Source organism: Orycteropus afer, unplaced genomic scaffold (assembly GCF_000298275.1).
Source record: "Orycteropus afer afer isolate SDZICR_OR568_19922 unplaced genomic scaffold, OryAfe1.0 scaffold00201, whole genome shotgun sequence".
In the NCBI taxonomy this organism is placed as follows: Eukaryota; Metazoa; Chordata; class Mammalia; order Tubulidentata; family Orycteropodidae; genus Orycteropus; species Orycteropus afer.
This window is the reverse complement of record NW_006921788.1, coordinates 709515-734141: the sequence shown is the minus strand read 5'-3', so window position 1 is coordinate 734141 and position 24627 is coordinate 709515. Positions and strand designations below refer to the sequence as shown.

At 40.7% G+C, this 24627-nt stretch overlaps 1 protein-coding gene across 1 annotated transcript in view; it reads right to left on the bottom strand.

Moving 5' to 3' along the window:
• The window catches only part of SYNPR (synaptoporin), a 303047-nt gene extending 279741 nt beyond the window's left edge, over nt 1-23306 (bottom strand). Inside the window, exons 1-4 of the mRNA XM_042781950.1 lie at nt 23271-23306; nt 14090-14213; nt 13191-13279; nt 7544-7668 (exon numbers count right to left, since the gene is read on the bottom strand). Of these exons, the coding sequence (XP_042637884.1) occupies nt 7544-7668; nt 13191-13279; nt 14090-14213; nt 23271-23306 (374 nt within the window). The remainder of the gene's footprint in view (nt 1-7543; nt 7669-13190; nt 13280-14089; nt 14214-23270) is intronic.
• Between the last annotated feature and the right edge of the window lie 1321 nt (nt 23307-24627).

Genomic DNA, 24627 nt, shown 5'->3' with positions numbered 1-24627 from the left:
GAGAGCTCTCCCTCTCCAGAGCAAAGTCGGGTGAAGAGAATCAAAGATCTAAGGAAACTATTGGTCCAAAGGCTAATAGACCATGTGAACCATTACCTTGAAACCTCCATTACCTTGAAACCTCCACTACCTTGAAACCAGAAGAATTAGTTGGTGCCCAGCTAGTATTACTAATTGCTCAGATTGGAAACACACTAGAAGGTCCTGGACAGAATGGGGGAAAAAATGTAGATCAAAATTCAAAATCATAAAAAAACAGATTTACTGGTCTGATAGAGACTGGTGGAACCCCTGAGACTATGACCTTTAGATACCCTTCAATCCTAGAACTGAACTAACCCAGGAATCACCTTGAAGGCAAACAACACAGGCCTATAAAATGAACAATGACACCAGGGAGGAACGTACACCTCAGAACAATTAACCAAACAGACCAAAAGGGCAGTGTTTCCCAAAACAAAGCTTAGAAGGCAGAAAAGGGCAGGAAAAAAGGATGAATGGAAGCAGGGAACACAGGGAAGAAGTGGGAAAAATGCTGTTACATTGTAGGGATTATAGCCAATGTAACAAAATGTGTATGAATTGCTGAATGCATAATTATTTTACTCAATAAACATTCACCCAAACCATAATACAAAGTTAAAAAAAAAAAAAAAAAGAGAAATGAATACTTTCTCTATAGGAAGGTCCTTGACAAACTTGGTCTCTTGAATCATTGCATCCAGGCTTAAGTAAGATGTTTAAAGTTATTAGAATTTTATATTTCACTTGTTTAAAGGAAAGCATGTCTAAATCTCTTTGCCAGTCTCCAACAGCCTGGCATGCTCTCTGTTCTACTGGAACAACTCAGGAAATTTCTTAGTAACCATCATTGATTATATCCAATGGCCTTTTCTTAGTTTTCATTCCTTAACTTTTTTGAAAAGAAGGGCTGCTGAGTGATGACATTCACAAAATGTTGTTACCTTTGGTGAAATCCTTTCACCTCTTCATTTGGCTCTTCTTACTCCCCCCTCAGTAACATCTCTTCTTTTCTTGTAAGTGTGGGCATTTCCCAAAGCTTAGCTCTCTGTTCTTGCTCTTCTATTTCTCACTGTGACTAATCTCCTTTCAGGACTTACTTTCCCCTTCATGAACAGGACTCTTAGAGCCCCATTTTCAGATTTCACCTCTGTCTTCTTATACGTGGTTTAGTTTACACATTTCTGACAAAAATTTCTTCTGGTTACTTGCAAATGTCTAAAATTATGCATGGTTAAATCCAAGTGATTACTGTCTACTTCAAAATGGATTTCTTTATTATTCTCTCTCTGTTATATCTTTGGTTATTATTATCTTTAGCTCCTTCTCTATATCCAATCACTTGGGATTCAAAATCTCCTATTGTGTGACCAAAACCACCTTTCCAACTTCATTTTCCACTTTTCCTCATCATAAATGTTGGCTCTACTCACCAAACAAGCCTGAACATTGCTTTCTTCTTGTTTTCACTGAAATTAGTAGAAAATATAAAATTCAAAGGTTTAACCTAGCTTTTCTTTGTGACATTGACCAAATTTCCTCCAGCTCAGTCTATATAATAGCAATCTCCCTTAGAGAGAGGGCATAACAACTATATAATATATACCAAAATGTCTTAGGAGCTCTGGTAGCATAGTGGCTAAAGCACTTGACTGCTAACCAGAAGGCTGGCGGTTCAAACCCACCAGCCACTCCTCGGAAGGAAGGTTGGGCAATCCTACTTCCGTAGTGATACTGCCTCGGAAACCCAAGGAGGGGTCGCTATGAGTCGGGGCCGACTCGACGGCACATAACAACAAACAACAACAACAACAAAATGTCTTGTAGTCTTTCACACATTTTAAATCTACATTAACTACTATCTGTTCATTCATTCATCACACCCCACTTGGAAGCCTTCTATTCCCTTCCATTTCTGACTTTTAAAATTTGACCCTTTAAAACTAACCATTGCCATGATGACTTGCTTTGTCCCCATAGTCCCAAACTCTCTAATCTCACCTCCTCCATCTCTTATTCAACAAATGTCATGTATAGTTGCAAAGTGTTAGTTGACATTCCTTGAATAGGCTTTCTTTCTCCAAATATATTAAGTTCTTTACAATGAGAAACTCTATTTCACACTTCTGTTTATAACCATAAAAAAGCAAACTCACTGACATCAAGTCAATTCAGACTCATATCAAATCCCACTGGATTTCCAAGACTAAATCTTTACAGAAGCAGACTGCCTTATCTTTCTTCTGTGGAGCGGCTGGTGGGTTTGAACCACCGACCTCTTGGTTAGCAGCGAAATGTTCTAACCACTACACCACCAGAGCTCCTTTCTGCATATAAAAGAAGTGCTAAAAATAATGAATTCAGAATCCCACTTATCAAACAAGTTCCATACCAAGTCATCACATCACAGTAGATGGGGAAAAGGTTTAAGTTCATTTTAATCACAGATCAAAAGGAAGGTCTGGTGACAAATGTTTTATTTCCATAGAAAAATGATATATTGCTGAATGTAAATTCCTTCTGATGTAAGTATGGGTCAGAAATACATACATATGCTGGTAAAAGCATTTGGCATGTTCATTGAACTCAGCAACATGAATATTTTCTAAGTCATCTAGGCTTTTTACAAATTGATACTACTTCACATTCTGAAATATTTGTCTAATAACTATTTAAGCAGCTTCCTTTGATCTGTCATTTACAAATTAATTGTTTTGTTCAAACAACTTGACAGTAGAGTTTATTGTCTTCTTTGTGTTTGCAATAAACTGAAATGTTAGAAGCTGTTACCTATTTTATTTTGAAGATTATCAAATCATTGGCATTGGTTTGTGAAGTTTTAGTAGAAAATAACTTTTTAATGATGTACATCATCAGCATCCTGCTAACCCAATCTCTTCTGAAATAAATGCCTTTGAAATAACCTATATAAATTGTAGATGTAGCATCTTATTATTCAGATATTCCCCCAAGAGGATAATGGCACAACTTTTTAAAGTATCCAAATGTAAAATTGCAATTGCATCTCTAGTAAAGTTGAGCATCTTTGGAATGGTATGCATATCTCCAGGTGGAGATTAAAGGAGCAAAAGTGCTAAGAAGTTCTGTGGGAGGAGATAGGCTAATTCTGATTTCTCAAATGGTATGGGTAACAGAGTGGCAGAATCTCTCTTCTAGAATAGCTGTTTTCAAATTCTTTCCAAGAGACCTAGAATCTCGAAGGATTGACCTTTGAGTCACTTGCTCCTACCACATATCTTTGTGGGAAATCCTTTCAGAAGGCAATGTAGAACTGATAATCTTCATGAATAAGCTTACTAGGTACCCCACCCCTGCTACCCAATCACTGGCAATTCTTACATCTTATCCTAGATTCTGAATGCTCACCAGTGAGTCCACATTGGCATGGCCATTCTCATCTAGAAGCCAAGGATTTCATCCAGAACTTTCAAGTGTCAAGCACCCTCCACCCCCATTCCCACCAGCACAGGAAATACTTATTATCAGATTACTGGAGATTATGTGCTTAATATATTTGAATTCTGGATTCTCTTATTAGTTATGAGAGTATCTAGTTGAACAAGGGTGTTTGCAAATTTTGTCAGTTCTACTCTTAAAATCTTTCAGTACACTGACCTGTATGAATTTTAGTATAAATGCCACGTCCCCATGATTCATTGCCTATGAACTGGACACTTTTATTCTGAAACAGAAGATGTTCACTAAACCAGTATATTAAAGATGTATTCCATGATATACAAATCTTCAGAGATACTCAGTGGAAAGAAGGTTTCTGGGATCAAACATATTTGGGAAAAAAATGTGTCTCTTTTGGTGATACAAAAATGTGCATTAAAGGGCAAAGTTGCTAAGAAGTATTTCCTGAGCTTATTTGATCATATAGAGAGTCCTTTCTACTTCCTCTCTTCCTCTCTCCCTTCCTCTCTTCCTTACTTTCTTTTTAGTAACATTGATTATCTAAGGTTTTATGAAAAATATTTTGGAAAACACTGCAGTTGTCTGTTTTCAAAAAAACAGGTGGGGTATTATTTTTACATTAGTCTATAATTCCAGATTCAGCACAGAGTCTTGTTGTTGTTGTTATGTGCCGTCGAGTCATACCTGACTCATAGCGACCCCTCCTTGGGTTTCCGAGGCAGTATCACTACGGATGTAGGATTGCCCAACCTTCCTTCCGAGGAGTGGCTGGTGGGTTTGAACTGCCAGCCGTCTGGTTAGCAGGCAAGTGTCTTAGCCACTGTGCTACCAGAGCTCCCAGCACAGAGTCTGGCATGAGGCAAATACTCAAATGTTTGTTAAATTCAAGTGAACACAGAATATATTAATAAGATACCAGAACATTGTATTGAAAGTTATTTTCAATCGTACCAGTTATTTGGTACCAAGTATTTGAAAGTCTTACAGAAAGAAATTATTTGAACATTGAATTCAATTAATCCATTTTGGGCATATGGATCAGAATCACAACATGTCAGATTTGGGACAAGGCCTGACAGACATCTAGTCAGCATCTTATAGACAAAGTACAGACACAGATAAGGCATTATCTTTCATACTAAATTTCTAAAGAAGTTGAAAGTATTATTCTCAAGTAATTTAAATGTAGCAATAGAGATTGTGAGCTCTAGGTTCAAATCAAATAGGTTCAAACCCTGACTCTGTGGTTTGCTGGCTGAGGGAAGATAGGCAATGTTTCTCAGCTCATCTTCCTCATCTGTAAAATAGTGATGGTAACAGTCCTCACTCCACAGGAGCAATGTGATGACTAAATGAGATTAACAGCTAAGGACAGTGTTTGGCACATGGGAAGAATCTTATATACTAATACAAGCATACCTTGTTTTACTGCACTTCTCTGTACTGCACTTTAAAGATACTGCGTTTTTTATACATCAAATGTTTGTGGCAATCCTGTGTGGAGTAAATCTATCAGCACCATTTTTTCCAACAACTCACTTTGTGTCTCTCTCTACGCCATATTTTGGAATTATCACAATATTTCAAACTTTTTCATTAAAAAAAATACTACTACATACTAAACAGGCTACAGTATAGTATAAACATAACTTCTATATGAACTGGGAAAACAAAAAGTTCATGTTACTTGCTGTGATAGTTGGAGCTATGTGTCAACTTGGCTGGACCACAATTTTCTGTGTGGTTTAAGCAACTGTGATGTGGGTTGTTGTAATGATGGGATCAGATGTATATGTTTTGAGTAACCAATCCATTGAAAGGGAGTTTCCCTGGGGTGTGGCCTGCTTCCAGTATATTTATGGACCTCCTGGGAAAAGACACATGCTTCTGTGGATTGGGATTCTGACTACAACTGTATGTGAGGCAACAATCCACCATTCGGCCTGAAGATCTTGGATTCATCATTCATTGGAGTCAACAGCCAGTATACTGCCTGCCAACCTTGAACTCCTCAGCCCCTGAAGCTGCATGAGTTGGGAAAAGCCTCCAGCTTGATGTTTGATCCAAGAACTTGGGCCTTGCCAGCTTCTATAAGAGTGTGAGCCATTTTCCTAAGATAAAAGCATAAGGATGGGCTTCCTAAATTGGTTCTCCAATTTGATTAATTGTAAAGGCACTGATGACCCTGCCTCCATTAGTTAAGAGGGCCGTGGCGTGAGGTGGCAACATTAATATGCAGAATAGCACCACCAATAGAGCAAGTACTTTTGAGAAGTGAGGCTCTGGGTGATCGCATGTTTGGTACTTTTCTGCAATTTTGTCAGCATGAGGAGTATAAGGAAGCTGGTTGGTTGGTCCTACTTACACTAGACAAAGTGGTGAAAGAGCAAGATGAGCTCAGGGCTACTGAGTTACAGCTTAAGCCTGCATAAAAGACCTCAATGTTTCCAGTTGTGCTCTGAAAGAAAGTCTTATTTCTTCTAGTAACAGAGCTGATACTGCCAAAAACCAAACCCAGAGTCTTATTGTAAGGGTGGCTGAATTATAATGCCAATTAAATTACAGCAACCCAATTCTGATATGACTGCTAATGGCCCAGACCCTTCAGGAATAAAGGTTTGGGTCAGACCACCAGGCAAAGAATCACGACCAGCTGAGGGCAGGGGAAATACAGAATGGGTGGTGGAAGAATGTAGTTCTGAAAATCAGCTACAACCACATGACCAGTTGCAGAAACGAGGACCATGATTGTTATATTTCTTCATTGTACATGTGCATCAAATATTTTTGTTTCCTTTTGTTATGAACTGTGAAATGTAAATAAGGTTAATGCGTTTTGGTTGTAAGTATGTTAGAGTATCATGTTAGGTCCAAATATGACTTTAATTGTCTTTATTTAGAGATTATATATGGTTAAGAAGATGCCAAGTTGACAAGGGGTGGACTGTGATAGTTGACGCTGTGTGTCAACTTGGCTGGACCACAATTCTGTGCGGTTTAAGCAATTGTGATGTGGATTGTTCCACTGATGGGAACAGATGTATATGTTTTGAGCAGCCAAACCATTGAAAGAGAGTTTCCCTAGGGGTGTGGCCTGATTCCAGTATATTTATGGACATCCGAGGAAAAGAGGCACTCTTCTGTAGACTGAGATTTTGCATACAACTGTCTGTGAGGAAACAACCCACCATTTGGCCTGAAGATCTTGGATTCATCATTTGTTGGAGTCAACAGCCAGTATACTGCCTGCCAACATTGAGCTCCTCAGCCCCTGCAGCTGCGTGAGTCGGGGAAAGCCTCCAGCTTGACATTTGATCCAAGAACTTGGGACTTGCCACCTTCTATAAGTGTGTGAGCCATTTTCTTAAGATAAATTTCTCTTTCTCTTTCTATCTATAAGTTTTACTGGTTTTGTTTCTCTAGAGAACTCAGTCTAACACACTTGCTTCATTGTGATATTTGCTTAGTTGTGGAATAGAATCAAACTCACAATATCTCTGAGGTATGCTTGTATCATTAAACACATCAGCCAGGATTACAACAAAAAAAACCCACTGCTATCAAGCCTATTCTGACTCATAGCAACCCCTACTGGGTTTCCAAGGTGGTAAATCTTCTTGGAAGTAGATTGCCCCATCTTCCTGCCATGGAGTGGCTGGTGGATATGAACCACCAACAGTCTGGTTAGCAGTCAAATGCCTTAGGCACTACACTACCAGAATTCTTTCAGGATTATACAGTCAATATGAAATTAGAGATGTCACATTCTATAGAACACTTGGAAGACCTTGGGATGGAAATGTATATGGGGAACAAGGAATTATGTAATTGAAGTCTCCATATTGACAGCCTCTAATACTGGGCCATTCATAGCTTTGTTTTGTTTTGAAAATGAACCATTCTAGTTTGAAGGTACAACTGGATTGGGGTGGTGAGTAGGCTCTTGTTTCAACATTTTATAAACTGAGGCAGAATCCTTTCTGTTTACCCAAGAGTCCTTGGGATACTGCATATTTAGAGATGTCACAGAAGGAAGAAAGTCCCCTCTCTGTGAGGTAGACAAAAGCAAGGCACCATTTCCTACCTGAATGGGTAGGCAAATGCTACGTCAATGCTGAGGTTACTTTCTGTCTTGTTGACGCAGTCCACACTCAGCCGCAGGCCTCCAGTATAGCCACCGCATGTTGCAAATGCAAAGATGGCAAAAAGCTGTGGAGAACAAAGGAAGAAAAAGGCAACTATTAGGATGATGTTGACTTCATCAGGTAAATCAATAGGAGCTTAGTGTCTAGACTGAAGGAACACCATGCTTGCTCCAGGCTGGCAAGGCCAGAGTGATGATGAGGTGGGGGAATGGTGTCTGAATGAAGAGTGTGACAAGCTAGGGTAATTTTGCTTGGAGAAAAATTAAAGGCAAGGCCAAAATAACTGTGTTTGAGTACGTAACAATGTGTCATGCCTTAGAGAAATATAGACGTGATACATCATAGTCAAAGGGTCTGGAAGACCATGTACCAAGGGCTTACAAGTGGGTATCTTCAGGTGGAAAGAATTTGGGGGGCTCTCCTTGCTTTCTTCTTTTTGTTTGTGTGTATTTTCTGCAATGAACATGTCCTGTCTCTAGAATAATACGACAGATTTATTTTCAAACATAGTCTGAGAATTCTAGAGCTAAAAAGGTGAGCAAAAGTAGGTGGGTAGCTAAGAGATGCTATTGCAGAGCTTAAAATCTCAGGGTATTTCAGCTTCAAACTTCCATTGGTTGATACATCTTTGTATTGGTTGCTAGGTCTAAGCCAACTCTTAAAAGATTCAACTGGTTTCCAGTTACTGTCATAGTCTATCCTAGAGCAGAACATGGAGCTGTGGGGAACCTGGCACTGAAAGTTACAAACAAAAATTCAGAGAAGTCTTTGAGAAGGGAGAGAAGCCTAGGAATGGGAGGATGGCCTGCGATGGGAAGTTAACAAATGCCAAACTTTGCTTATTCATAGGTTGGCTAAATTCAAAAGAATTTTCTGTGCATTCCCAAAGTTATCAATCAAGTGCATTTAACACTATTAATACCTGCTATAGTATTTTGATTGATTTCATTTTCATTTTGGGAGTCAGCTTCTTGCAGTATCTTAGGATGTCTATAAGGAGCACTATTTCATTTTGCATAGTGAGAGAAGTTACTGTGTCAGGATCACGTGCATGAGCTCTGGATGACCTTGAAAAGTTACTTAATTTCTCCAGGCCTTGGTTTCCTCATCAGTAAAATGGCGTTGATAGTGACTCATCTGGGTTGTTTTGCTCTTTGTGATATGAGACAGGTAGTTGCTGTAGTTGTCGTCAAGGTAGTACATGTAAAAGTAGGGAGTGGTTGTCCACTGTGGCCATTTTCAGTGCCAATTATGGGCCAGGTATTGGGACCAGTACTAAACATCTGTGATTGTATTTTCTCTCAGCAACAATATTGTGACATGTCTGTGTATGTTTATGTGAAGCTTAATATTCCTATATTAAAGATACTGCAGAATTGCATTGTTGTTGTTACTAGCTGCCACTATGTAACCCCCACCCTGGGGCTCATGTTAAGCCCAGAAACAACAGAATGAAATGCTGACCAGTCCTGTACCATCTACACGATCAGTTGCATAGGACCCACTGGCTGGTTCCAAGTGGGTGATTTTTGGCAGTAAATGGCCAGGCCTTTCTTACTACTCCATCAAAGTCTGAAAGCTCTGCTGAAACCTGCTTTGCATCATAGCAACATACAAGCCTCCAATGACAGATGGGTGTGGCTGCACATGAGGTACACAGGATAGTGGCTTCCAACAGTTGTATTAAAAACATATTACTTGGGATCTTAAAATGTAGCAAGTAAGAATTCAAAGGCATAAAAACAAATCTTGTTAATTTCAAGGTTTAATAGCTATTTAAAAAACTATGCTTGGCTTTTTATCTTATATAAAACTGCTTTGCAAACAGTAAGTTATTATTAATACTACCATGTAATGAACTTAAGATGAAACAATCATTATGTATTTAAATAGTTCAAAATGTTAGCTGCATGGAAAGAAAGCATGAGACTATTAAAACCACCTGTGCCATTATTATTATTATTATTATTATTATTATTATTATTATTAGCCTCTATTGGTGCTCTGAAAACACAAGACATTGTACTAGAGTTAAATATGATGTCTATGGGTTTTCTGGTTAAGTTCCTCCCATCCCCCACAGTCCTCACTGATTAAGGGGAAATCATACTGTGTGACTGATATCAAACTCACATGGCTTTGATGAGGATTAAACAGATAATGTCTGTGTAATATTGAAACAAGTAGATCCTGTTGAGTGAATAGCTTATCACAGGGATGTATGATTCTAGAGTTGGGGGCAGTGAATTCAGCTTCTCTAGGGGATATCAGTCAGGGCCTGGTTCTGTAATTAGAATACACCAAGACACAGCAGAAAGGGCACTGGAGGATCTCGGGTGGGTCCATGGATGGGGCGAGATTCTCTTTGTGTAACAGAGAAATGTAGCATGGGAAAAAACTAGAAATTCTCCCACTTGTTCCCCTCCCAGATTGCCACCAAAGTTTTCCACCATAGGTGGTAGCAAACATCAGCATGGAGTCAGGTAGTCCTGAGTTTGAGTCCAGTTCCTAGTTACATGACCCTGGACAAGTTACTTGACTTCTCTAAACCTTAGCTCCTACATCTACTAAATCAGGAATCATTCACTGGTTCATTCAACAGATGTTTAATTATGCATCTCCTTTGTCCCAGCTGTTGGTGAGAGGAAGGTAAAAAAGTCAGAAATAAGGCAAAAGCTTAATGCCAAATGGGGCAACAGAACCAAAGAGAGTATACATATAAGATAACTTCAAAGTGTGCTAATGTTCTCAGGGAAGTTATTATCTACAGGAAATTTTGCATGAGGATGTCAAATTGAAGCTAAGACCTTAAGGATGAATGAGAAGAAGCCACATAGATGGTGAGGAAAGAGGGAACTGCTTACACAAAAGTCTGAGACAGGAAAACTTTGACAAGTTCAAGGAGCCAATGGAAGACTAATGCTGTTGAATTTCAGGAAGAAATAATTCTCAACCACAAGGCAGGAAGGAGTTGACTATCAAATGATCCAGTTGGCTTTTCTAGAAACACATCATTGGTGTTTTCATGGCCTGAGGCTCTCTAGGTTTCTCCAGAGTATCTCATAGACATACCCTGCCAAGCTCGCCAGCAGGACAGGGTAGGAACTTTCTCCTATCTTTTTCCTTCTTTTTTCCCTCTTCTTGCCTTTGATGGGGTAGAAAATCTAAGGTATGACAGTATAAGAAGACAGAGCCTTCTTTAGCTTGACAGTCATGGCTCTGAGAGGCCACTAATATTAGTGAAACCGAGTAAAGTGTTCCCCAAGAATGTAGAACAGTATCTATTCTATGGGGGAATTGAAACCAAGTAAAGTAAAAACTATTTCCCCTACCCTGGCACCCCAATGAGAATAGATAAGTAAATTAAATTACCCCCAACTATTTTCCCACCCCGACAGATGAATATTCAGCTCCTTAAAGAACTGAATGGAAAACATTCCTTCCTGCAGATGATAGGCTGCTAAAAGTGTCTTAGAAACAACTTGCAAATGCAGTAGGGCAGAAGGGTATCTTAGAAACAACTTGTAAATTAACTCTGGACATGCAGCAATAGGACAAAAGGAACAAAAGTTAATTGTGGGCCCTGTCCAAGCCCCTATCAGCTGATAACAGGAAACTAGTGACTCATCTGCTATCAACACCCATTTTACATTCACACCCCGAATTCCTCAACCTTTTGTGAATATGCACAACCCTTTCTCCTGATGCCTACAAAAACTGTGTTTCATGGTATCTAGGGGGGGTGGTTAGATCTGGTTACTAAACTACCCCCTTACTCCTTGCATTGAGGCTTTGCAATAAAAAATTTTCTCTCCTCTCAATCTTGGTGTGTAAACTGTTTTGGCACCGGGCAGGGACCCACGTTTGATCCAATAACAATTTCACACTCCAGGTGACCGAAGGTCTCTGGCCCTCTGCCCAGAGCATGAGAACCCTCAGACAGTGGAAGTGGAATGGACTCCTGATGGACCTTGTGTGCACTCAGACACTGCTTTGTCTGAAGGTATCTGAGGGGTGCTGCGTCTGTGACCATCTGCAGCGTCCTCAGCCTCTAGGTGCTTTAGAGAGAATAGAGAATTATTCTGGGTTTAAAGGTGACTATTGGTGAGTATAGATTAAATTCTGGTCTGGATTCTAGTTGTTTGGGAAGTTGAAATTTAAAAGCCTAATTAAGATACCTCCACAACTAAAGCTCTCTTAAGCATCTATACTCTGGTCTGGTTTGGCTTCTAGCTCATAGGAAGGTTGAAATTTTGGTTGGTAACCTTAATAAGACACCTTCATGGCTGAAGCACTCTTAAGCTAGTTTTAGGCTTATACGGAGGTTGAAATTTTGGTCCTTTAGGGTAACCTGAAATTAAGATCACCTCCGTAGCTAAAGCATCATCGTTCTGATCAGATCTGGTTTTGGTTTGGTTTGAGTGTGGTTTACTGTAGCTCACGTGTTTCTTGGGGATCCTTTACCTTAATCTGTTGTGTGTGGATGAGAGTGTGGGTATGTGGTGTCCCAGGTGTCTTTTAGTCTGGTCTGGTTTTGTTTTGGTTTGTGTGTGTGTAAGTAATAAAATTTTAAGTGGTGACCCAGGTGTCTTTTAATCAAAATCTCTCTGCAGCTCACGTATTTCTTAGGAATACTTTACTTTGAATTCTGGTCTGTCTCTGCTTGATTTGTTTATGTGTGAGAAAGAGTGTGTGTGTGCGTGGCATTGGTGCAACAGTTTTGAGTGGATGTAAGTGTGACTGGAAATTTGGTAACCAAGGTTCTGTACGAGAATGGAGCCCCCTTGGCTGCATTCTGAAAATGTGGGCTCATTTTGACCTTGAGCCTATAAAGAAAAAACTAGTATTTTCTTTAACACTGTCTGACCACAGTATTGGTGAGTCTGGGGATGGATGGTCAGAAAGTAGAAGTCTAAACTATGATATTATCCAGTTAAATATCAAAACTACGAAGAACTGTTTCATCTAGAGTTATTCTTCACTTTGTTTCAAAACAAGCATTTACAGAAAACAGTTTGGGGTGATAATTGTGTGATCTAATGGGAAAGCGGATTTTAAGGGTGTCTTTCAGGACTCTAAAGACCCTTACCTTGACTCCGTTCCTTCCCATCTGCCCCTTAGAAAACGGTCTCCCCAGCACACATTCAGAGTGACGTAAAATTTGGCCAGGGGTCTAGGCCAGATCCATCAGGGCAACACCCATTACAGCAGCTTCCAACCAGTTTCAAATCATGAAGGAAATCCTGGAGGTTTCATTTGAACTCATGAGCCATTTACATTCATATGTTATTAACTACCTTACCCCTGAAGAGAGACGAATAGTATTAGAGAAAGCTAGAGCAAACGATGACAGACTTCACAATCTCCATCCTGAAAATCTAGTCAGGGGCCACAGCTATGAGGCAGTGTCAGGAACAGATCCTGAGCAGGACCCTAATAACCCAGAGGACAGAACAAGGTTGGAGTACATACATTGTCCTAGGACTCCAGAAGGGAGGCCCCAAAGCAGATTCAAAAGTTCAGGAAGTACAACAAAGCCTCAAGGAAAATCCTTCTGCTTTCCTCAAATGGGTATATAAAACTTACCATCAATGTACTGACACCGACCCAGATGCCAAAATTAGAAGGGAGACTGGTATGAATACTTCTCAACTTGTACAGGTTGCTTTTAAGGTCTACAATAACCAGGGCCAGGAGCAGGAGAAACAGGAGCAAAAAGACATGAAGCAACAAACTGCCTTGCTGGCTGCTTCCCTGGGAGACCTGCCACAAAGTCAATCCTACCTGGTAAGTCCCCATGGGCCCCCAATGGATAGAAAGGGAGCGAATCAAGCTCCTGCTCCGAGGCCAACCAACAAATTTGGGGCCTCAACAGTGTGCTTACTGCAAGAAGGATGGGCACTGGAAGAGGGAGTGGCCAGAAGGAGACCTCCAAAATCAACCAAAGAAGGCCCAGCAGATAGTAAGCACAGCTAACAGCAATCAAGAATAATGGGGCCCAAGGGCTCCATTACAGACTGGGCAAACTCCATCTCCTACTAGGAGCCTGGATGGCAATAACTGGGAAAACAGCCCATTGAATCTCTATTGGACACAGGGGCAACCTCAGTCCTGAACATCTCCAAGGCCCCTCTGTTCCAGAAGACTATGAGCATTACTGGCGTTTCAGTAATGTAAAAATCTTTTTCACCTCTTGAATGCCAGGTTGGGAGCCCTGTATTAACTTGGAAGATTTTATACATGCCTGAATACCCTGTTCCTCTGTTGGAATAAGACTTAATAATCAAGTTAAATACTCAAGTTACTTTCTCAGCTAACAAGCTCCAGATGGATGTTAGTCCTGACCAGGCATGGGCCTTACAGACAACCTCCTGCAATTACCTGCTGCTATGGACTACAGAAGCTACTGACAGGACAGAACTGTCACTGCAACCGGCACTTGTTATGGGAAAAGATGCCCTGTATACTTGGCTGAGTAAACTTACTGCAGGACTCAATCTGTACAAAACCATCTAAAAGGTTACACAAGGCTGCTTGACCTATGCCAGAAACAATCCAAAGTTCAGCCCACCTCCAGTAGTAAGAGGAATTCATACAAGAGGACTGAACCTATACAGGGATCGGCAGGTAAAATTTAGAACTCCTAAAAAATCAAGTACCTGTTAGTATTTATAGATACTTTCATTGGATGGGTGACAGCCTTTCCCTGCAGCACGGAAAAGCAGCAGAGGTGAGTAAACCCTATTAAAATTATCCCCAGTTTAGTTTGTTAGTCTCAGTTCAAAGTAATTATGAGGGAACATTTGCATCTCAAATAGTCCAACAAGTAACAGGATTAGCCTGTTGACAAAAAACAAACAAACAAACAAACAAACAAAAAAACAGAAGATGAAGCACACTTTTAAGAAGACACTAGCTAAGATGTGCTAAGAGACCAACTTATCTTAGATAAAACTCCTTGACCTTTTGCGGATCTGGGCTACCGCCAGAAGCAGGCTTAAGTTAAGCCCATATGAAATATTATATGTTGTTGTTGTCGTTGTTGTTATGTGCCATCAAGTCGGACCCAACTCATAGCAACCCCTCCTTGGGTTTCCAAGGCAGTGTCACTACGGAAGTAGATTGCCCAATCTTCCTTCTGAGGAGTGGATTTGAACCACCAGCCTTCTGGTTAGCAGTCAAGTGCCTTAGGCACTATACTACCAGAGCTCCTGAAATATTATATGGGAGACCATTTCTAGAGTGTGGCTTCCTAGTTATGCAGGAAAGGGAACATTATAATTGTTAAGGAATTGGATATTTTAAAACATGTGCAAACTTTGTCTTCAACATTAAAAATTATTAACCAGTTTGCTTCCAGCAGGTTGTTGTATACTACAGATACTCCCCTTCATAGCTTCTGTCCAGGAGATTGGGTCCTACTAAAGGAGTGGAACAACCAGACTCCCCAGAGCCAACTCCAGGCCAAATGGACTGGATCTTATGAAGTATTGCTGACAACACATTCTTCAGCCAAACTGAAGGGAGTCTGCCCTTGGATACATCACAACCAATTAAGGATAGCACCTAACTGCACTAGGAACCCTCCTCGACCTATAACTAAGCTTTATTCTACAGAGAACAGCCTTGGGGAACAGGGAGACTCAAGAGAACCTGTAGTGGAATATACTTGTGAGCCCATCGAGGATCTTAAGGTTTTATTCAAAAGGAAACCTGTTCTAGATTAAGACATGAATGTGATTTTGATCAGCTCAGTAATTGTTTTATTCCTACCCCCTTCTTCTGAAGGAGGATGAGAGTCCAATACTCTTATAAACCTTCAACAAATCCTATTAAATCACACACCTTGGGCTAATAATTGTTGGGTGTGTGCCCACTCTCCTTCACATGGAACACAGGGTCTACCTATCATCCCTGTCCCCTTACATTTAGAACACTGGGCCGGAAATGAGGTGGCCAATATAATCAATTCTAACAAAAGCGCCTCTACAGTGAAATACGATGTATTAAGGTCTAAAACTTTGGCTACTCTATGTATACTATGGACCCCCTCTAACCCAACAGCTTCCATAGGAAAATGGGCACAATGCAACCAGGCCTGGTCCTTTTATATGCCGAACCATACCTGGATTAATGAGAATGGTGCCATTATAGAATGCAACACCCCAGTTAAGAATATGTCTAACCAAATAGGCATCACTCTGACTAACCAGTGTTGCTAGGGCTATTTTTCAGTTTCCTCCTACGGATTATTCCCTCTGCCACCCAGAGCTATATTGGTTATGTGAGCATGCTGCTTTTAAAACTTGGCCAGCTAATCATGAAGGCACCTGCACTCTAAGATGTATCTAGGCAGGAGGAATGCATTTCCTATCATTAGAAGAAGTTCTCCATTCTATCTGACCTAGCTACTGACACTGGTGTAGCCCACCTGATCTAACTTGGATTGCTTGGGAAAAGGCCCAAAGAATTTTAATTCCTATGATGGGTGCTGGGAAAAATTATGAAGACATCCACCTTTTATACCAATTTGTTCAGAATGTTTCTGTTTCCCTAGAATCAGTAGCTAACTCTACTTCTGATATAACTTCTGCACTCCAAACTGAAATAACCTCTATCCAAACTGTCATACTTCAGAATCGGGCAGCTCTGGATCTTATGTTAGTAGCAAATGGTGGGGTATGCATATACATCAATGCCACCTGTTGCTCATTAGTTAATGCATCAGGACAAATAGAACAAGAACAACAGGATATTCATCTCACCATTCATAAATTACAACAGGACAAGGAAACTATACGGTAGGATTTAACCCCCACCTTTGGGATAGACTTTTCTTGGCTCACCTCTTGGTTACCCAATTTAAGGTGGTTGATATCTTTATTTATTACAATACTCCTCTTATTAACAATAACACTATTTGCTGTTGTATTCAATGTCTACCTAGGTGCTTACCTGTCTTCAAATCTCCAGAATTACAAGCTACTCTACAGATACCCCTAATCTCTTCTCCTTGGACTATGGCCAGAAGATTCCATGAACTGTCCAAACCACAGGAAGCTTACTGACCAGGGATTGAGTTCCACCATCTTCCCCCGGTCAGCAGGAAGCAGCTAGGATGAGTCATCGCCCCTATTTCCCAAAATTGTAGAACAGTAACCATTCTAAGGGGGAATTGAAACCGAGCAAAGTAAAAACTATTTTCCCTACTCTGGCATCCAGTTTGGAATAGATAAGTAAACTAAATTACCCCCAACTATTTTCCCATCCTTGACAGATGAATATTCAATTCCTTAAAGAACTGAATGGAAAACATTCCTTCCTGCAGATGATAGGCTGCTAAAAGTGTCTTAGAAACAACTTGCAAATTAAATCTGGCCCTTGAACATGTGCAATAGGGCAGAAGGGTATCTTAGAAATAACTTGTAAATTAACTCTGGCCCGGACATGCAGCAATAGGACAAAAGGAACAAAAGTTAATTGTGGACCCTCTCCCCTCTGCCCAAGCCCCTATCAGCTGATAACAGGAAACCAGTGACTCATCTGCTGTTATCACCCATTTCACATTCATGCGCCAAATTCCTCAACCTTTTGTGAATATGCACAACCCCCTCTCCTGAAACCTACAAAAACTGTGTTTCCATGGCATCTCGGGGAGTTAGATCTAGGTACTAAACTACCCCTTACTCCTTGCATTGCGGCTTTGCAATAAATAATTTTCTCTCCTCTCAATCTTGGTATGTAAACTGTTTTGGCCTGACTGTGCACCGGGCAGGGACCCGCGATAGTTAGATCTAGGTACTAAACTACCCCTTACTCCTTGCATTGCGGCTTTGCAATAAATAATTTTCTCTCCTCTCAATCTTGGTATGTAAACTGTTTTGGCCTGACTGTGCACCGGGCAGGGACCCGCGTTTGGTCCAATAACATTAGCAACAGGAAGGTTTGTGTGTTTTGTAGATGTTCAGCCCTGAGAGACTTAAGTCTGTTCCTAAGACATCCTTTAGAAAGATGTGAAACTTCCTGTTATGCAGCCAGGATGGAGTGAGGACTGGGGGATGAATGCAGAAAGATTAGGTGGAGAGAAAAGCCTAGAGCAACATGTGTAATGCATATAAAGAGAGCTGAGAGGAAAGATCTCCATCTGAGGCATACTCTTAGGGACTGCAAGCAACTTGGTGGGAGATGCAAAGACATGGTGTGTGTGTGTTTGTGTGAATGTGTGTATCCATATGTGCATGTCATTTTCTTCAAACTCTAGACTCTGTGTGTCCATCCTCAGACAATACTGAATACTGTGCCTTCTGTATGGTAGCATAATGTACCAGCTCACTTTCTAGAACTAAAAGCCTTACCCAGGAGCAAAAATCTGTTTACCCAATCAAGTGTAAATGTTTACATTTCCCTTCAAGATCCCAATTCTCTTCAAGCAGAGGAGATACATCATTCTCTTACAAATTCTGAGTTAATCAATACAACTACCACTCATCCAATCATTCACTTCCCTTGAGTTCAGGAAACTGAAATAAATCTTCTACAATGAACTCTCATTTCACTACTGTCTTGGATGATCTACAACTCTGTTCCTAAAAGTAAAACAAAACAAAAAAATGTTTTCTAAATGGGCAAAATTAGCCAGCACATATTTCCCTTGCATGCATCCTGATTAGAAACACATTCAGGTGAAAGAGAAGAGAAAAACTGGCTTGCATTTGTTGGCTTAATAAACAAAAATAAACCACAATCATCCATACCAGGAATGATGTCTTTGTACAGTTAATGACACTAAAGGTTTTCCCCTGGAAAGAGGGCAAGCAACTCCCTCCTTGGAACTAATTGAACCACACAAGGAATATCAATGAAAGCTGCTATTAATCTCTTGGTTAACTTGCAAGGCATTGTTGAAAGCAATAGATTGTAGTAGGACAGGGAATTGGGCTAATTAATGGCACACCAAGGGACTTGCAGTTTGCAGTAAAGCCAGAGAGGGGACATTTCTCAAGGCCTGGTACACAGACCCAAGCATGAAGTATGCCTTGGAAGGAATAGCTGCAGGACTGGTTGGAAAAGAGATTGGGACCAAATTTTGGTGTACTGACAACAAGATTTCAAGGGAATAAAGGCTCTGATTTATAGAAGTTGCTAATTTTGGTGGTGTAAATATTACCACCATGGTCCACTAAAGTACCAATAAAATATCCTTGAAGTTGGGATTGGGGGGGGGGGGAAATGTGCACAATGGGCTGGGCTCTAGCAAACCACTGCCACCAAGGACCTTTTTCTGATTATTCCCTGGGGCAAGAACCTTCCCCTACTTTGAGTTTATTTCACTGGTTCATATCTCTTCTATCAGGTACAATTATCCATTCTTTAGTTCATTCACCTACCCGATGACTTACTCACTTATCTAGTTAGTTAATATAGCAGAAGCTGTTGGTGTCCTGCCCATACCCCCTTGACACTCGCCCTCCAGAAGTCACCTGTAGCTGCAGGGGGACTATCTTCATACACAGCAAAGGCTTCTTCCCTCAAACACCCATATCGCCCTGTGTGGGTTTCTCTAGCAGTGGGAGTGTGTCAGCCTCCAAATGGGGCTGTCTGGATGTTCCCCAGAGCTCATTTCCTGTCAACATCCCACTAATGTGAGATAGAAATTGGTAGGTTATAACCCAATGTCATTTCCCCCTCTCTGGAACAATGCTGAGTTACGTTCATTACAATCCCTCATAGAGTGTCCACTGGGATTGAGCACCAGTTGCCCAAAGCACCAATATGCTCTTCAACACACTCTTTGCTGGCTTTCCTTTCTTCCCTTTCTCAATTTCCCATGTCATCATTACGCTTCCTAGCATCCTGTCCCAAATAAACATGAACCAAAATTCCTATCTCAGAATCTCCATTTAGAAAATAGAACCGAGAAAATTATCAAACATGTAAGCAGTTGTCTTTGTGGTCATTCCTACTCACAGTGCACACATCGATGTTCAGAGTGGAAATGTGCTCCATAGCATTTTCAATGGCTGAGATTTTGGAAGTAAATCACTAGGTCTTTCTTCCCAGGTGCCTCTGGGTGGACCAGCCCTGCCAACCTTTTAGTTAGCAGCTAGGAGTGTTAACTGTTTGCATCACCCAGGGCACCAGCAAACATATACAAAGAATCTATTACCTTTCAGGTGCTGCAATGGGCCCAAAGAATGCATTAATATAGGAAATGACACCTCTTTATCCATCTTATCTCATGCCCCTCTGCCCCTAGCCTACCATACTCTTATCTATCCAGCTTTCTCCAATCCCTACAATAAGCTGCAGGAGCTTCAAGATTGCTCTCTCCTTGTCCAAAATTCCCTTTCTTATATTCTTTGCATAGCAGGCTCCTTTTCATCTTTTCTTTTTTAAAAAATAAGAAGACTTCTTTGGCTACACTGTCCAAAGTGGGCTTCATGCTCCAATTTCCAATTCCAGTCTGGCTCCCTTTATAGCCTATCCATTTACATCAATGCATTTTTAAAAAATTTGTATATATCTGATATTATTTCTTCACTTGTTTATATTCTGCTTCACTGCTTCCCTGAGAAAAGGCAACGTACTTCTCTTTGTCCATTGCTGAGTCTCTATCACCTGGCACAACGCCTGGTATGAAGTGAGTTTTCATTGCATACTTGTTGACTAAATAAATAAAGACACCCTCCCTCTCTCCCCAACCTCCAGGGAATTTGTGTCTATTTGGAAATATAGACAAGTGAATAAACCAGCACTATGCTAGTATTAGCTCTGATAGTGTAGTGCCTAAGGCACTTGACTACTAACCAGAAGGCTGGCGGTTCAAACCCACCAGCCGCTTCTCGGAAGGAAGGTTTGGCAATCTACTTTCGCAGTGATACTGCCTCGGAAACCCAAGGAGGGGTCGCTTTGGGTCAGATCTGACTTGATGGCACATAACAACAACATGATAGTATTAGGAGCTCTGGTAGCATAGTGTCTAAGGCATTTGACTGCTAACCAGAAGGCTAGAGGTTCAAACCCACCAGCCCCTCCTCAGAAGGAAGGTTGGGCAACCTACTTCCACAGTGATACCACCTCAGAAACCCAAGGAGGAGTCGCTGTAAGTCAGATTCAACTCTGTGGCAATGAGTTTGGTTTTGGCTTTATGATAGTATTAAATGAGCTCTGGTGGCACAGTGGTTAAAGCATTTGGCTGCTAACCAAAAGGCTGGTGGTTCAAACCCACCAGCTACTCCACAGGAGAAAGTTGAGGCAGTTTGTTTCTGGAAAGACTTATAGCCTTGGAAACACTATGGGGCAATGCTACTCAGTCCTATAGGGTCATTGTGAGTTGGAATTGACTTGATGGAAGTGAGTTTGGTTTCTTGGATGACAGAAGTGACAGTAACTGGAGAATGTTGAAAGAAAATATGGTATATACATGCAAGGAAGGGGAGAGGATGAGGAGATGAATGATGGCTAAGCAGAAACCAGGAAAACATACCAGATTTACACAGGTAAAGAGGGGGAAAAAAAGAATATTCCAGGCAGAAGGATCCTTGGAAGGAAGACAGGGCAATCTAGTTCCATAGTGATACTGCCTCAGAAACCCAAGGAGGGGTCACTAAGAGTCAGATCCAACTCGATGACAGTGAGTTTGTTTTGAGGCAGAAGTAATAGTAAGGTGAAGACACACAGGTGAGAAAGTGAGACACACTTTGGTCATGCAGATAGTATGACTGCAGCATACATTTTAAGATGGGAAGAGGGAATCTATGGTGCCCAAGAGGCAGGTAGGAACATATCAGGTATGGTCTAGCAGGGGTCTAAAATGTATCCTCTAGGCCATATCTATCCCCGTCTGTTTGCTTTTGTGTTGTCTGTGGCTGCTTTAAAAGAATTGGTCAACATTTAACCATTCCTGGAAGTAACAAATGATCAAGAACAAATGGTATGGAAGGAAGAAGTCCAAGCTGCACTGAAGGAATCGGTGAATAACAAGGCTCCAGGAATTCACAGAATATACATTCAGATGTTTCACAAATGAATGCAGCTTTGGAGGTGTTCACTTGTTTATGTTAAGAAATTTGGAAGACAGTTACCTGCCCAACTGACTGGAAGAGATCTATATTTGTGCCCATTGCAAAGAGAGAGCAACAGAATGTGAAAATTATATGACAATATCATTAATATCATATGCAAGCAAAATTTTTCAGAAAATAATTTAAAAATGGTTGCAGCACTACATAGACAGGGAATGTTCAGAAATTCAATCTGCATTCAGAAAAGGACATGGAATGAGGGATATCATTTCTGATGTCAGATGGATCTTGGCTGAAAGCAAAGACCAGAAAGATATTTACCTGTGTTTTATTGATTATACAAAGGCATTCAACTGTGTAGGTCAAAACAAATTATGGATAACACTGTGAAATTGTGCTCATAAGGAACCTGTACATTATTACCAAGAAGCAGTGGTTCAAATAGAACAAGAGGATACTGAATGGTTTAAAATTAGGAAAAATATGCACCAGGGTAGTATGCTTTCATCATAATTCTTCAAAGTTGAGCAAATAATCTGAGAAGCAAGACTATGTGAAGAACATAGCATCATGTTTGGAGGAAGATGTATTATCAACCTGCCATATGCAGATGACACAACCTTGCTTCTTGAAAGTAAAGAAGACTTGAAACACTTAGTGACAAAGATCAAAGACTACAGTCTTCAGTATGGATTACCCAATATAAAGAAAACAAAAATCGCAACTGGACCAATAAGCAACATCATGATAAATGGAGAAAAGATCGAAGTTGTCAAAGATTTAATTTTACTTGGATCCATAATCAATGCCCATGGAAGCAACAGTCAAGAAATCAAAGGATGGATTGTAATGGGGAAATCTTCTGCAAAAGAATTCTTGAAAGTGTTTAAGAGCTAAGATGTCACTTTGAAAACTAAGGTGCACCATGCTGAAAAGCCATCATCTTTTCAATAGCTTCTTATGCATTTGAAAGCTGGACAATGAATAAGGAAGACTACAGAAGAACTGATGCATTTATTATGGTGTTTATGAAGAACACTGAATATACCACAGACTGCCAGAAAACAAACAAATCTGTCTTGGAAGAAGTACAGCTGGAATGCTCCTTAGAAGTAAGAATGGCCAAACTTCATTACCCATATTTGATCATGTTATCAGGAGGGAGTAGTCTCTGCAGAAGGATATCATACTTGGTATTGTAGCAGGTCAGCAAAAAAGGGAAAGACCCTCAAAGTAACAGACTGACACAATGAATGCAACAATGGGCTCAAGCATAGCAACGACTGCAAAAATGGTACAGGACCAGGCAGTGTTTCATTCTGTTGTACATAGGGTTACTACGAGTCGGAGTTGACTCAATGGCTCTTAACAGCAGCAGCAACAACATGGCTTGTTTCCTGCTACAGTAGAAGAAGTGAGTACTTGTGACAGAGACCATATGTCCCACCAAGCCAAACATATTTACATTCTGATCCTACACAGAAATAGTTTGCTAATGTGAAGAAACTGGGTCTTATGGGGGTAATAACCAAGGATTTTCAGCAGGGGAGGGACATGATCAAATTTGCATTGCAGGGAGGCCATACTGGTTGCAGTGGAGAGCATGGATTGGAGATGGGCAGGACTAGTAAGACTTACTTACTTTCCCAGTCTGCACATCCTGTGCTGACAGGACCATGTCTCAGTCATCTTTGTATCCTCCACTGTGCCAATACATTGTAGGTGGATCATAAATTTTATTAAGTAAATGAATATACAAATGAATGTTCAAGATATGATGAGAGGATGAAGTGCTTGGAAAAATAGGATTTTGGCATTAAATCAAAGAATAATAAACATTATCACTGATGATGACAGTAATGATAAAATAACTACATTTAGTTTTATGTCCCAATCTCTTCGATTAGCACATTATACACACACATACACACATGCTCCCTTAATCCTTTCAACAAGGCCTGAATTAGATACACAGTTACTCATTTTATAGACAAGGAAATAGGCTATTCAGCATGCCCGAGGTTACGTGGTTTATTGGCAAGTTTATTGGCAAGTTCTCTAGTTTATCTTCCAACTCTCCCGGGGATGGGAAGGGCGTCTCTTGGATGAGCATCTTATGGAAAGACTAATGCAGAAATATCAATTATGGATTTGTTAAGGCTTTCTCTAGCACATCAACACTCAGAACATCAAGAAAAGACTAAATGAAGTATCTAAAAGGTAAAGCTCTAATCATACAACTTGATGTTAGTGGTAATGCAGGTATCTTTCCTCACCAATAGAAGCATTTTCTCTGCAGCACCACAGGCCATCAAGGGGAAGGGAATCAGAGTCTGGCATTACAGGAACATTTGAAAAGTTTGAAAAGTCTGATGTGAGTAGGTTATGCCAATTATGCTTCAAAAATCCCTCCTCCTAACTGTCAGCCACTCACAGCTGGAGGTGGTGGGTTTCTTGGCTCAATGATTCAACAGCTTACAAATTAAAGAAATCAAAATGTCCCACCAGCCCCCTCTGATGAACTCCTCTTATCCTTTCTCCATTTATGCTTTGTTTGGGGCTGATGAGCCATTTGTCCTCAGCACCCCCTAAAGAGCATTTCTGGACAGCTGTTTATAGGAGCTGATTACCTCAATAGTAGCTCAGGAAAAGTGAGGAATACATACTGTCAGGATATTTTCTAGGGCAGAAAGAGCTTTTGATTAACTGTGGCTTGCTCACATTCCACTCACTATCCATAAGACCTCCAGTAGACTGATGTTGTTGTTGTTGTTGTTTGCCGTGGAGTCAGCCCTGACTCATAGCGACCCCTCCTTGGGTTTCCGAGGCAGTATCACTACGGAAGTAGGATTGCCCAACCTTCCTTCCGAGGAGTGGCTGGTGGGTTTGAACCGCCAGCCTTCTGGTGAGCAGTCAAGTGCCTTAGGCACTATGCTACCAGAGCTCCTATCAGCCAGTAGACTGATAGACACCTCTAAAATTTAATGTTCCATTTCTAA